The sequence below is a fragment of the Nelumbo nucifera genome, chromosome 4, assembly GCF_055504915.1.
Source record: "Nelumbo nucifera cultivar China Antique chromosome 4, China Antique-T2T, whole genome shotgun sequence".
Taxonomy (NCBI): Eukaryota; Viridiplantae; Streptophyta; class Magnoliopsida; order Proteales; family Nelumbonaceae; genus Nelumbo; species Nelumbo nucifera.
In genome coordinates this window covers 35,040,258-35,054,571 of record NC_142652.1, presented here as the reverse complement: position 1 = coordinate 35,054,571, position 14,314 = coordinate 35,040,258, and the positions used below count along the sequence as shown (strand labels likewise).

The 14,314-nt window shown below is 49.0% G+C and overlaps 2 protein-coding genes across 4 annotated transcripts in view; both read left to right on the top strand.

Annotated features, from left to right (window-relative positions):
• Positions 1-840, top strand: part of LOC104607389 (cycloartenol Synthase) — an 81,456-nt gene extending 80,616 nt beyond the window's left edge. The window contains exons 19-20 of one of the 2 annotated variants that reach the window (XM_010273030.3): positions 149-232; positions 432-840. In XM_010273030.3, the coding sequence (XP_010271332.1) occupies positions 149-232; positions 432-545 (198 nt within the window). In that variant the 3' untranslated portion in view covers positions 546-840. Of the gene's footprint in view, positions 1-148; positions 233-428 lie in introns of both variants that reach the window. The other variant, XM_010273029.3, reaches the window with a different exon arrangement.
• Positions 841-3,233: 2,393 nt separating this feature from the next.
• Positions 3,234-6,713, top strand: LOC148792158 (uncharacterized). 2 transcript variants are annotated; one of them, XR_016085400.1, is made up of 3 exons: positions 3,234-5,511; positions 5,586-6,015; positions 6,100-6,711. XR_016085400.1 is itself a non-coding variant. In XM_088902915.1 (2 exons), the coding sequence occupies exons 1-2, from the start codon at positions 6,010-6,012 to the stop codon at positions 6,670-6,672; spliced, it is 579 nt and encodes a 192-aa protein (XP_088759041.1). In that variant the 5' UTR covers positions 3,234-6,009; the 3' UTR covers positions 6,673-6,713. The 2 variants fall into 2 exon arrangements, 1 of the variants encoding a protein (XP_088759041.1); XM_088902915.1 differs by having other exon boundaries at positions 3,234-6,015; positions 6,100-6,713.
• Positions 6,714-14,314: the final 7,601 nt, after the last annotated feature.

Genomic DNA, 14,314 nt, shown 5'->3' with positions numbered 1-14,314 from the left:
TGTCAAATACTTGTATTGACAAACGGATGATGGATCATTGTTAAGGAGGTACTTAAGAAGAAAGATATAACATCTTGTTTCTGCGTGCGTGTGTATGTGCTTAGGTGTCCTTTTTCCTTCATTTATTCTGAAATCTTCTCTTGAGTAGGCTGAGAGGGACCAAACGCCATTGCAACGGGCAGCAAGATTGTTGATAAATTCCCAAATGGAGAATGGTGATTTTCCACAGGAGGTAATTCTCCAAATCACTCGTGAAATGTATTACTGGTCAAATTTCATCTCATTTGTATAGTATGATTGTTAAACTATCAAAAAACCTAACATTAATCGGAAAATAATTAATAAGTGTTCAAGAGATTTGACTTTCAAGTCTCTGTATTTCAGTTAAGAGTCCCCATTACCATTTATCTTATACTTTTTTCTTGTAGCAGGAAATTACGGGAGTGTTCAATAAGAACTGTATGATCACTTATGCTGCATACCGGAACATCTTTCCAATATGGGCCCTTGGAGAATACCGCTGTCGAGTGTTGCAGGATGTCTAAAGTATTCCTGAATATTATTTTCAACAGGTCATAACTGATTATGAGTAACAGTTTAACTGCTATGAAGTGACTCTTGCTGAGATTTTCTTGGTAAGAACAGTAATTGTTTGTCTTCATTTAATCATTAAAAAACACACAAAAAAAAAAACTGGTATATACATAACAAAGCTTATTTGCTTCCACTACATAAAGGCGATATCCTCTGTCAGAATATGAGTTCTTATTGTATTAATACTATATAAAAGGCAATGTACTTTGTCAGATTATGGGTTATTAGATATTTTCTTTTGGCTTCCGGGAACTCTTTTGGAACCTTGAACATGCATTAGATAACTCCTTGCTTCTGCAATAGATGGTTTCCAAAGGTTTCCATGTACATAACCAAATCATTTTTTTTTTAATTTTAGAGAAAAGGTAAAATAAAATGTAATAATAAGTACAATAGGTGAACAAACATTCCTAGACAGAGAGACTACACATTTAAGCATTTGACTCTTATCAGACTAATTAAAGAAATAGCTAGAAATGAAATGCATGTCCAGAATCAAAAGAAAAAAAAAAGAGAACTTGAATATCCTGGCATTCTTTGCACACGGAGATCAAAGAAATCATCCTGTGATTCCAGGTTTTCAAAAATTATCCCATTCCTTTCCATCCACACATTCCATAAAATTGTTATGGGAGTGGAGTGCCGATAATTTTGTCTATATGTATATTTTTAATATATTAAAACCGACGGTTAACTAAACTGACCGGTATTTATATTTATATGTATAAATATAAAAAACCGAAGAATCGAATTGGTCAAAAACCAAAACCGGCGGACTAGTTAATCGGTGATATTGATTTGACAAAATGAAAAAATTGATACCACTGATTCGGTTTACAAAAAATGGCTATGCATGATTCGGTTAACCGAACCGTGGACACCCCTATTCAACGTGCCCAAACCACATAGCATGGGAAGTCAAAAAGAAGAGGTAGAATCAAATATCTTGGTAATGGTTTTAGATTAAACAGTTTGTCCCACTCCCAAATTCAGGTCATTTATGTTAGTGTCTTGCTGGTAGCTTTGGAGTTGAAAGAAACCTTCCACTTTTCCATTTTCCCAGTTTTGTATATTCTTTCTACTCCCAACTGCTATACTATCTGCCTGTTCCTAAAGCTCGGGCACCATTGCTTCTTTACCTCTTGCCATAGCAAACAAGTATGAGAAGATGTCTCAGAGAGGTCTGTGATTGCACCATGCACTTCTTTATTGGAAATTTTTATTCTTTATTGGAAATTTCCTTGATAAAGATGGTACAGGATTTCTAAATTCGGTTCCATAATCCATACTAACATCTATACATGAAGTCACCTCCTTGGGGTCCCAACCTCCATCTCTTATGTCAAACTTTGTTTCAATTAACTGTCTCCGTAAACTACCTCAACAATCGTCTCTTAAAAATTGATCAATGAGATTTTGATTCTCATTAATCAAAAAATTCATATTCTTTCTTTATCACTTACATTAATACTTAAATTAGACAAAAATATTGTCTAATTTAATTAGACAAAAAATTCATATTCTTTCTTTATCATTAATTCAATATTGTCAATACTTAAATTAGACAAAAATATCCCATTTAATAATAAATATTTATATGAGAAATAAAAAAAAGGAAAATTTTCCAATAAATATCCGTACTTTAAATCGCGACAATTTAATACCCAAGCTTTATATTTTTTATCAGTTAGAAGATAAAAAGTCCTAAATACCCCTAACTATTTCGAATAATGCATGGATCCCCAATCGAAATTACAAAAATGACGCCAACTATAATTTCTCTGCAAGTGGGAGAGAAATTCCGACAGGTACTCCGCTGCTGCTGCTTCTCACACTGAGAAGATGCAAGAGTTGAGAGCTCATCGGAGAGAGGTTCCATGCTTCGAGGTGACATCCTGCCCGGGGATGGAACACCAAAGGATGCCTATAAGAGTGAATGATCAGCGATTTTTGGGGAAAAAACATTCGTGTTGATTGGCGATGGCATGCTCTGTTGTTGTTGGAACTGGTTGAGAATCGCTGATTTGTGAGATGGGGAAAAGACCTCTGATGCTGCCTGATCTGAATACCGGGACGACGAGGAGATTTCAGCAGTAAAGTGATCCTCAAGGTTTGAAGGGATCAGGGTCTTGGAACGAACAGATCTATTAACAGTGGATGAACTAAGATGTGGTTGAGAGAAGCATGACAAATCATTCAGGAGTTGTTGTTGCTGGGCTTGGCCAGACAGGCGGTGTAAGCTGTTGTTGCTGGAAAAGACCAAATCCGATAATTGTGGAAGGAAGGTATGAACACCGTCGTCGCACAGCAAGCTCCAAAGGTGGACTGATCTACCTGTAATGAAAGGCAAGATTGAATTTCCTCAGACAAGATTGAGCAAAGGAGCTAATGGAATTCATTTTTATTATCCCGGTCTTTGTGGGTTTTACTTGATTCGAAGCGCAACTGAACCAGGCGTTATAAACGGAGCTGCCATGCCAAAGGAGGCTCTTCACGCTAAACATGGACTGATCTGTCTTCTCCTCCTCCTTTCCTTCATGCTCCGTCTCGTTAAAGTTCGAGATAATCGCTTCTTCGGCTTGCTTATGTGGCAACATTTTTCCCTTATCTCCCAATGACGGAGATCAATTCCGTCTAGATCTGAATCATAGAAACGGACAATAAAAGACACAAAATATTAGAAAAGATCCTGATGGTGCGCAATCCGGTCGGTCCTACCTGTCGACGACCTTGCCTCTGAACGAGCTACAGGGAACCTGAAACGGAGAAGATGATGAAACTCCGGGGGGAACCCGGTGAGATTGCTCCGAAGCTCAAGTTAGAATTCTCTTAAAGGCAAGATAAAACCAGATGGCGCAAAGTTCACATATCTTGTTCTTGGGGGTAGGGAGCCTTTTATAACCACCTCGTGCACTCACTTCTAAGCTTCTGTCAGGTCGGGTAAGATTATCTCTAAGCTCCTGCCAGTTCGGGTGTCATCCCCTCTGCTGGACAGAACCGCCATTGCTCTCTTTGTCGGAGCCATCTCTGCGACTGGCGATGACGGTGGCAGGTGGCCGTTGAAGTGCGACTGTCAAGTGTCAGATCCCAAGTCAGTCAGGTGCGCCGCCCTTGGATACGGACCTCCTCGGTGTCAGGTATGGTACGTTTGTTCAGTTCGACGTCCTGGAGGCAAAGCGCTGGAGTGGTGAGCGAGGTGAAGTCTTGAGTTCAGATAGAGGAGTGTCTCAAACTGCCATGGAGCGGGCCAGTTCGGGTCATTGCCTTGTGTGAGGCTCGGGGCCTAAGGGAGAGTTTGGGCTCCTTGTAGGGAGTTCAAACTGCTGGTAGGGAGTTCGGACTACTGGTTCCTCCCTTCGGTGCTCGCGCCTTGGGTGCGCTGTTGTGCCGAGCTGTTGCCTTTGCCACGTGTTGAGTGATTACGAGGTCGGGCCAAATCTTCCTTCATCAATTGCCTCCAATCCTCGTGCTAAGGGTCTTGCCCTGGCGCGGGGAGTTCGCAAGGTGGCGGGTGGATTTGTCCCGCACTTTGAATTTCGGTTGACTGATAGCGCGAGGGGCGTTGTCAAGGTTCTTTGGGTTTCTCGAGTGCCCAAAAGACGGGAAATGCGTCGACCTGCCTACTAATGCTAACAGACGTGACAACGCACGCCTTATTTCAAAAATTCAAAAAGCGCGCCGTTGGGAGACGTGACAGCGCGCGCTTTATTTCAAAAAGTGCGTCGCTGGGGGATGTGACAGCAGGCGTCTTTTCAAATTTGAAAACGTGCCGCTGCCGCATTTAATGTGAGGAGACGTGCGCTTTCAGTTTCGAGAGACGTGTGGCCAGTCACATCTCGGTTTCAAGAGACGTGTGGCCAGCGCGACTGCGGGCCGTCGGATTGGCTTTGATCTGAGCTGTTGATTCTCGGTTACTGTGGGTATAAATAGTGGGGGACCCTAGTCGCTTTGTCACTTCTGCGCTTTGCTTCTTGAGCTCGCGTCCAAGTTTCAGCTCGCGTCCAAGCTTTTAGTTCGCACTCAAGATTTTAGCTCGTGTTCAAGTTTCCGCAGTCCGTTCAAGCCTTTTTCCGGGTGAGTACTTTCTTGGAATCCATCTTCTCTTCCCGATGTCTAGCTCGGATAGCTCAGACAGTTCTTCAAGGGGGTCCGATGCAGGTTCTACGAACCGAGTTGCATCCCCCGACGGTCCTAGCGAACCTGAGGAAGAACTTGAGGAAGAATTCGAGCCCGTAGGCCGAGTCGCCTCGGGCAGTTTGGCGTCCACCTCTCATCGAGGTCGGATGTTAGACAAGTTTGGGCCCTCGACCATGACGCCCGAGGGGCTTCAGTCCCTTATTACCCAGTTTAACCTGCCTGGGGAGTACACCTACTTCATACCTTCGGGCAGTTTCCCTTGGGAGCACGGTCCTGATGAGATCGTGATATTCCGAGAGCAGCTCGCTGCGGGGTTGTGCTTGCCTTTCCACCCTCTCTTTGTCGAGGTCATGAACCACTTCGGCGTTACTGTCGGCCAGCTTCACCCAAACTTCATTCGTAACTTGGTGGGGACAATCTCCCTATTTTGCGAACAGGGCTTTCCTTTAGACTTGGAGATCTTCTCTTCCATTTTAATGCTTAAGAAGCAAGCGGGTCCCCTTCCCGGGCATAGGCGGGCGTATTACCTGTCTCCTCGCCCGGGTTTTAAGCTTTTACAAGAACTTCCCAACAAGGTCCCGGCGTGGAAGCGGGACTACTTCGGGGTGCGAAGTGTATTGGGGTGGCCGTTTCAGACCGTGTGGGGAATGGCCACCCCTGACTCCGGTGTTACGCTTGATAAAGAGACGGTGAAGGGCCTCCGGCAATGGGCGCGGCTTGGGCTAAAATGCCATCAATATCTGACGGAGGCCAAGCTCATTGCGGCCGGCCTGAGTTCGAGTAGGTTCCTTACTCAAAGGTTTTTTGTTTTGCTTTGTTCTTTTGTTTTTTCTGATGCCGAACTCTTTTTGCAGGTGTAATGGACTCAGAAAGGACTCGTGGTGGGCACTTGTTTCAAGGCATGAAGAGGAGGAAGCGAATCGCCAAACGAACTCATGCCGAGCTGCCCCGGGATGCGGAGCCAGAGGTACCAGACTACCCATCAGAGGATCCGCCCAAGGAGCCTGAGATGGCTTCTCTAATGCAAGAAGCGGCAGGGGCCCCTTATGTTGAGACTACTTACACGGGGGCTCCCACTTACTCTGGTGCTCTCGCTTACTCTGGGTCTGCTTATACGCGAGCTGGGCCCTCAGGCTCAGGAGCCCAAGGGGAATTCAGGAGTGTGTTGTCGCCGAACCACGCTCTTTAGAAGAGTAGGAGGCCATTTACCCCGAGGAGGTCGCGGCATGGACCGATCTCCCTTTGAACCAGGTGGCCTGTCATGCTGTCACTCATGCCATGGTGGTAAGTCAGATTTTTTGTCGAGCTCTTTTGCTTTTATCCCTCTTGCTGTCGTTCTTCTGATCACTTGTTCTTTCCTTTTGGTAGGTGAACTCTTCTATCCATGCCTTGGCGGCCCAAGTGGAAAGGAGCTCGAGGCAGGTGCGAGCTGCCGAAGAGGCTCTCCGTGTTGCCGAGACGACTTCCCGAGCTGCTGAGGCGGCTGCTCGCGCTGCTGAGGTGGCTGCTCGCATTGCACAAACCAGGCAGGCGAGGTCTCAAAGAGATGCCGAGGCCATGGGAGTAGTGGTGAAGCACATGGTGGACCTGAGGCTGGATCTGCAGCGTCAGGTTGAAAACCTTCAGGAGGATATTAGGGAGAGGACGCAGATCTTTCCTCAAGGCATCGAAGATGCCAAGAAGAAGGTCGTCGATGAGTACATCGCCTCGCCGCGCTTTGATAATCTGATGGTGGACTCGTACAGAAGGGGTTTTAAACTAAGCCGGTGGATGATCCGGAATATGTACCCCAAGCTCGATATCAGTGTCATATCCACTTTGCACATAACTCAAGAGATAGCCAATGCTGCTGATGGTGAGTCAGATTCCGAGGGCGAGGCAAGACCTTCGGGTATCGTTGAAGTGCCTTCTGATAATGAAGAAGTAGCTTCGGGCCTGTGAAATGTAAATTTTTTTTTGTTCGAAATGTACACTCCGTTATTTTGAAATGGAATGACTTTTCTTTTGGCTAAGTGTTGGTTATTCTTTCTCCCGAACTGACCGTATTTTCCGAACTGACCATATGCCCGATCTGTTTCTTGCCCGGGTTACTGCACTCGCACAGCCTGTTTTGGTGTTAATACTTAGTCTCTGAGATGTCGATGTCCCTATTAGTTCGTTGTCTCCGCTTCGGCTTTGACTGACACTTTTCTTTGCTTGCCTATGTCGAGGTTCCTTCGTTAGCTCGGCACCCTAGCCCTTAGGCTCTAGTAGCAACTTGTCCACTTCGCTTGGTGGTCTATAGGTAGTATCGCCTTAAGTTGACGATGTTCCACGCTCGGGGTACTTGTTTGCCCTATAAGGTTTCGAGCTCGTATGCCCCCCCCGAGCGCTCTCTTTACTCTGTAGGGCCCTTCCCAATTTGGTCCAACTTTGCCCACGCCGGGTTCGGGTACCATGATCTTACGGAGAACCAGGTCGCCGACGCGGAAGGTAGGCCGCTGTCCGAATGTGCGCGAGGTCTCTTACCTCGTTCAGTAGGTCAAGTTTGGTACGTAACTCGTCTCTGTTTGTCTGATCGTCATATGCTTCTAGTCGTAGTGTAGGTATTTCAATTTCCGTCGGGATTACCGCTTCAGTGTCGTAGGTGAGGTTAAAGGGGGTCTCTCCCGTGGCGGTTTTTTCCATAGTTTGGTGAGCCCATAGAACACTTAGTAGCTCGTCCGCCCACAACCCTTTAGCTCGGTCTAGTCGTGCTTTCAGTCCGCGGAGGATGGCTCTGTTCATTACTTCTGTCTGACCGTTTGCCTGCGGGTGTACGACTGATGTGAAGTTCTGACGAATTCCCATATCTAGGCACCATTCTTGGAACTTGATATCCTCGAACTGTTTGCCGTTGTTGGAGATTAGTACCCGAGGTAGCCCGAAGCGACATACTATGTTCTTCCAAAAGAAGTTCTGTATGTTTCGGGCTATAACTGTTGCCAGAGGTTCAACTTCTATCCACTTTGTAAAGTAATCTACTACCACCACTAGGAACTTTCTCCCACCTGTTGCTGGCGGGAATGGCCCCAAGAGGTCGATGCCCCATTGCGCAAAGGAACATGGACTGGTGAGGTACTTGAGGTCAGCAGTAGGCTGATGGTGGATATTGGCATGCTTCTGACACTTGTCGCATTTTCTGACGAGCTCGACAGCCTTTGCCTTCATCGTTGGCCAGTAGTATCCTTGTCGAAGTGCCTTTTGGGCAAGGGCTCTGCCCCCCAGGTGTCCGCCGCATAGACCTTCATGAGTGTCGCGGAGTACGAGCTCGGCTTCAGCAGGTCGCAAGCAATGCAGGTAGGGGAGCGTGTAGGACCGTCGGTACAACCGCTCGTCTATTATGATGTATTTGGCTGCCTGGCGATGCACCCTCTTGGCTGCATTGCGGTCCGCAGGGAGGGTTTCATCTAGCAAGAAGCTCGCGAGTGGGTCGATCCAGCTCGGCTCTGCTTCAAAGACGGGAGCGACCTCCTCTGCCCCACTAAGAATGCTAGGCCGAGGTAAGTCCTCTATGTACACGGTTCTCATGGTGTTGTGACTCGTGCTGGCTAACCGGGACAGGACATCGGCCTCAGTGTTCTCTGACCTCGGGATTTGCCTGATAAAGTGTGACTGGAAGTTGAGCAGAGCCTCCTTTACTTTTGCCAAGTATGTGATCATAGTGAGCTCGCATGCTTTGTATTCGCCCGTAACCTGGTTGACCACGAGTTGGAAATCACTGCAGATAACTATGTGCTTTGCTCTTACCTTTTGCGCTAGGTTCAGTCCGGCTATCAGTGCCTCGTACTCCGCCTCGTTGTTGGATGTTGCGAACTCAAAGCGTAGTGTGTATTCCAATTTCGTGCCACCCAGGCCGCGTAGGACTATTCCAGCCCCGCTGCCCTGCTGGTTCGAGGATCCATCTACGTGAAGGATCCAGGGCTCCTCATCCCAGTTCGCGTTTGGCCTAACCAGGAGAGATGCCACACTGGCTGCTACTTTACGGGGTCCAGACTCTATTGGCTTGGGAGCTCCGGGCTCACCCGAACTGGGGATCTCGGGCTCAACCGGCCCAGGGGCTTCGAGGCTAAACGTGCACTCGGCGATAAAATCTGCTAAGGCTTGGGCCTTAATAGCAGTTCATGGCTTATACTGGAGATCGTACTCGCTGAGCTCAATGGCCCACTTCGTTAGCCGACCGGAAACCTCGGGCTTGAGTAAGACTTGCCTCAGAGGTTTGTCGGTCAAGACCATGACAGTGTGAGCCTGGAAATATGGGCGGAGTTTCCGAGCTGCAATTACCAATGCATATGCTAGCTTTTCTATCTACGGGTATCTCGCCTCTACTCCCTGCAGAATTTTACTAACATAATAGACAGGCTGCTGGACCCGATCTACTTCTTTTATTAGTACCAAACTGACCACCTCGTCGCTTGCCGAGAGGTACAGTTCTGAGACCTCGCCCTCCTCGGGTCTGGCTAAGGTTGGCACAGTAGCGAGGTAGCTCTTTAGCTTGTCGAACGCGAGCTGGCACTCTCGGGTCCATTCGAACCCTTTGCCTTTAATTGCCTTAAAGAAAGGCAGACAGCGGTCTGCCGATTTGGACATGAAGCGGCTCAGAGCGGCTATGCGGCCGTTTAGCCTCTGAACTTATTTTACTTTACGGGGTGGTCTCATATCTAGGACGGCCTTTATCTTGTCCGGGTTGGCCTCAATGCCACGCCGGTTGACAATGTACCCTAGAAACTTACCCGAAGTGACACCGAAGACACATTTGTTGGGGTTCAGTTTCATGCTAAATTGACGCAGAATTTGGAAGACAGAATCTAAGTCTTGTATTAATTCCTGTGAGAACTGCGTCTTAACGACCATGTTGTCTACATAACATTCTATTTTCGTTCCAATTAAGGGCCGAAATAGCTTATTTACAAGTCTTTGGAAGGTTGCCCCAGCATTCTTCAGTCCGAAGGGCATGACCTTGTAGCAGTATAGGCCGAACTTGGTTATGAAGCTGGTTTTTTCATCATCAGACTGGTCTATCCTGATTTGGTTGTAGCCTGAGTAGGCGTCCAAGAAGCTTAGCAACTCATGTCCCGAGGTCGCGTCCACTAGGCGGTCAATTATGGGGAAGGGGAAGCAGTCTTTTGGGCAAGCTCGGTTCAGGTTGGTGTAGTCGACGCACATACGCCACGTTCCGTTTGCCTTTTTCACCAGTACTAGGTTGGCTACCCAGCTCGGGTAATGAACTTCCCTTATGAAGTCTACTACGAGGAGCTTTTCGACCTCCTCGTCGACCACCCTCCAGCGCTCCGGGGCTAAGTTGCGTTTCTTCTGTCTAATGGGTCTGACTACAGGGTCAGTGTTAAGTTTGTGAGTTATAAGGCCAGAGTCAATACCGGGCATATCGGCCGCGGACCATGCAAAAATATCTAAATTTTGAAGTAAGAAACTCACCAATTCGGTTCGTAGAGGCTCCTTGACGGAAGCACCGATCTGTAGCGTTCGAGCCGGATCCGTAGCCGGTCGGGATTGCGACCATTTCCTCTGTGGGCGAAGCTCGTTCCTCGATCTTCTCCGTAGGCCGCTCCAGCTCGAGGTCGTCGGCCGTCTTGGTTTTTCCCTTCAGGGCGGCAACATAACACTTGCGGGACTCAAGCTGGTCGCCCCGCTCTACCCCCACACCGAAATCTGTAGGGAACTTCATTTCCAGATAGTAGGTGGAGACCACTGCCCGCAGAATATGCGTAATTGGCCGTCCTATTATGGCAATGTATGGGGAGGGGGTCGCGACCACCAGGAAATCGTGGTTGAGTCTAGCTGCACAAGGCCATGTGTCGACTTCCACAGGTATTGTTATCTTCCCAAGGGGCCTGACTTCCTCTACGCTAAAGCCCACCAAAGGAGTGTTTGCGGGCTTCAACTCGCTTCTCTGCAACTGTAGCTGGTCAAATGCCAACTTGAAGAGGATGTCCGCCAAACTACCTGAATCCACAAGTACGTGCCTGACTTCGAAGTCGTTGATCCTTAGTTTTATGACAAGCGCGTCATCGTGGGGGTAGTGGACACCTCGTGCATCGTCTTCCGTGAAGAAGATCGGTTCTTCTATCTTCGGCCTCTTTGGAGGGTTTTGTTCTTCTCGGGCTGCCTCGCGAACTGACGTATGGGCTGCTGCCGAAGTACACCCTGCTACCACCGAACCTTCCACTATCACATGGATGGTTCCCTGAACTGGCCTCTCTTCCGGAGGCTGTCGTTGCAACGCTTCGGCTGGTCTGCTGCTGGATTCGGGGGCATCCTTTCCGTGCTCCCCTTGCCGACCTGCCTTATTGTTATTATTATTATTATGTTGTACAAAATTTCTCAAGTATCCGCGACGGATGAGTCCTTCTATCCCGTCCCGAAGATTATTACACTATTTGGTACTATGACCGTGATCTCTATGAAAACTACAGTACAAATTTTTATTTCTCTCGTTTGGATTCCCCTTTAGGCGAGGTGGCCACTTTACGTATGGGGCGTCTTTGATCGTCATCAAGATAGAGGTCTGCCTCGTGTTTAACGATGTGTAATCCGTCTGAACTACTAAGGGAGCTCGGGACGGCTGGCTTGGCTTCGCCTCCCGGGCCGGGTTTCTTCTGTCACCTGGGTTGGAGGGCTCACCTTCTCTTTTCCTTTTCTCGACCCCGCCTTCGGTCCTTTGGTTGATCTCTTCCTCTGTTCTTGTCCGCGAGCTTGAGGAATTCGGCCACGATCGCGGGCTGGTTGGCTACCATGTGTCATTTGAACTCCTTGTGCGTTACTCCTCTCTTGGCCGCCGCGAGCTGTACCACGGGGTCTAATTGCGGTATCTGCAAGCACGCTTCATTGAACCGCTTGATGTAGCCCCGGATGGATTCTCCTTCTCTCTGGACTACTCCGAAGATGCTTTCCTCGGTTCTGGGGCACCGCTTGCTGGTAACGAAGTGTGCGGTGAAGACCTGCACGAACTGGGTCCAGCTTCTTATTGACCCGGGGGCTAGGTTCCTGTACCAGGTGCGGGCCACTCCCCTAAAGGTGGTGGTGAAGGCCACGCACATGCATGATTCACTGGCCCTAGCGAGGTGGATTTGGGACTAGAAAGCATCGACGTGGTCGTTGGGGTCAAAGGACCCATCATACTTGTCCAAAGGTGGGAGCTTGAAGTCTCTGGGCATGGGGACTGCCAGGAATTCTGATGCGAGGAGGGAAGGAACTGAGAGAATTGGGGTAGCCTTTACCTCGTCTGAGCTCGTCTCTTCCTTACCTCTGATCTCGGGCAGGACACGGGTGGCAGTTCGGTGACTTCGCCGGCGCCTTCGTTGTTGAGTGGGCTTGGTACTGGCGCTGCTGGCCTTTGTGTTGCCGAGCTCGACGGGCCCGGAATATTGGTAGTTTGCTGCTAGGGCGCTGAATCGGTTCTCTGTGAGCGGGAACTCAGGCTTGGAGCGCCGAGGTGCTGACTTTGCGGGCGAGGTTCCCGACCCACCTGCGAGCTGCGAGGCGGGGGTGATTTTCCTTTCCCTTCAGCCTGGGGACGAGGCCTGGCTGTTAGGGGGGTTCTAGAGTTGGGAGGCTTCTCCTCGGTGAGGGCATCCACCCTGAGGGGAGGCCTTAACCGGCTTCGGAGCAGGGTGCCGAGGTGGAAGCAATGACTGGTTCAGGGGTAGTTGGGGGAACTGCTGCTGATAGTGATGTTGAGAGAGGTGGTGTAGTACTTGGTGCTGCTGGAGTTGATGCTGCTGGAATTGTTGCATTTGGGCTTGCATTGCCCGCATGCATTGCATCAGGTCGTCAAACTGGTTCTAGCGGGTCGCCAGGAGGACAGCAGTTGCTTCAGCAAAAGTTGTTTCGATAGGGAGTGGAAGAGGGACGTTCATGGCAGGAAGGTTTATGGGCGCCACTGTTTGTGGCGCATTCAAGCTGGGGATCCCATCCACCGAAAGGGGGATGGTGAACTGTCCGATGCACACCACGGGGACTTGGAGTTGTTCCCCGATGGTGTTCATCTTTGTGCCACGTCCAGCATTGCTGGAAGAAGCCATGAGTGTTAGGGTTTTTGGAAAAAGAAGAGGTTATGAGAGTTTTAGAGGGAGGCTTTTAGAAGCGTATTCCCACAGACAGTGCCAATTGATGGTGCGCAATCCGGCCGGTCCTACCTATCGATGACCTTGCCTCTGAACGGAGCTACAGGGAACCTGAAACGGAGAAGATGAGGAAACTCCGGGGGGAACCCGGTGAGATTGCTCCGAAGCTCAAGTTAGAATTCTCTCAAAGGAAAAATAAAATCAGATGGCGCAAAGTTCACATACCTTGTTCTTGGGGGGTAGGGAGCCTCTTATAACCACCTCGTGCACTCACTTCTAAGCTTCTGTCAGGTCGGGTATGATTATCTCTGAGCTCCTGCCAGTTCGGGTGTCATCCCCTCTGCTGGACAAAACCGCCACTGCTCTCTTTGTCGGAGTCATCTCTGCGACTGGCGATGACGGTGGCAGGTGGCCGTTGAAGTGCGGCTGTCAAGCGTCAGATCCTAAGTCAGTCAGGTGCGCCGCCCTTGGATACGGACCTCCTCGGTGTCAGGTATGGTACGTTTGTTCAGTTCGGCGTCCTGGAGGCGAAGCGCTGGAGTGGTGAGTGAGGTGAAGTCTTGAGTTCGGATAGGGGAGTGTCCCGAACTGCCATGGGGCGGGCCAGTTCAGGTCATTGCCTTGTGTGAGGCTCGAGGCCTAAGGGAGAGTTCGGGCTCCTTGTAGGGAGTTCGGGCTCCTAGTAGGGAGTTCGGACTGCTGGTAGGGAGTTTGGACTGTTGATTCCTCCCTTCGGTGCTCGCGCCTTGGGCGCGCTATTGTGTCGAGCTGTTGCCTTTGCCACGTGTTGAGTGATTACGAGGTCGGGCCAAATCTTCCTTCATCAGATCCAAAAACGATTTTAACAATGTTTTAGACGAACCAAACGAGGAAGGAGAGACCCAATCTGCCAATCTCAGTGTGTTACCTTGTTTGTGAGGTCTTTTTCGGTTATGTAATCGGAGAAAGAAACGGAAGAGGCCCGTCTGTGTGTCTTCCCGGTAATCCATTGCTTTTCTTTCTCCCTTTTCCTATATATGGGCGAAGCAAACCTTTTTGCTCAAGTTGGGTTGAGACTTGAGACAACTAGTTTCGAACAAGTATCACAGAATGCATAGAGACAATTGTAGAGAAGCTTTAATGCATGCCCTCACCCCTTTCAAAAACTACCAGTCAGCACTTGTACTGCGCCAGGTGAAGCGCCGTGTGAAGCCAGCACTCAAAATGTGACGCCAGAATTGAGTGTAGCGTGCATAGAATGAAGAAAGGGAGTTAACGCCGGGTAAAATGGTCGGAACTGAGTGAAGTCTCTCTCCTCTCCGGTTGTCTCTTCGGCGCCAGCAACAAGTCGTCTTTCTCCGGCAATGGCTGAGTAAACAGTGGGCGCATTAATGTTCCAGCGACGTGCAACAGGAATCGTCCTCCAGCAATGTTACTAGATCCTTTGACTTCAACTTCAACTTTTCCTGCATCGTGTACGACCATCGAAATCAACTTTTCCG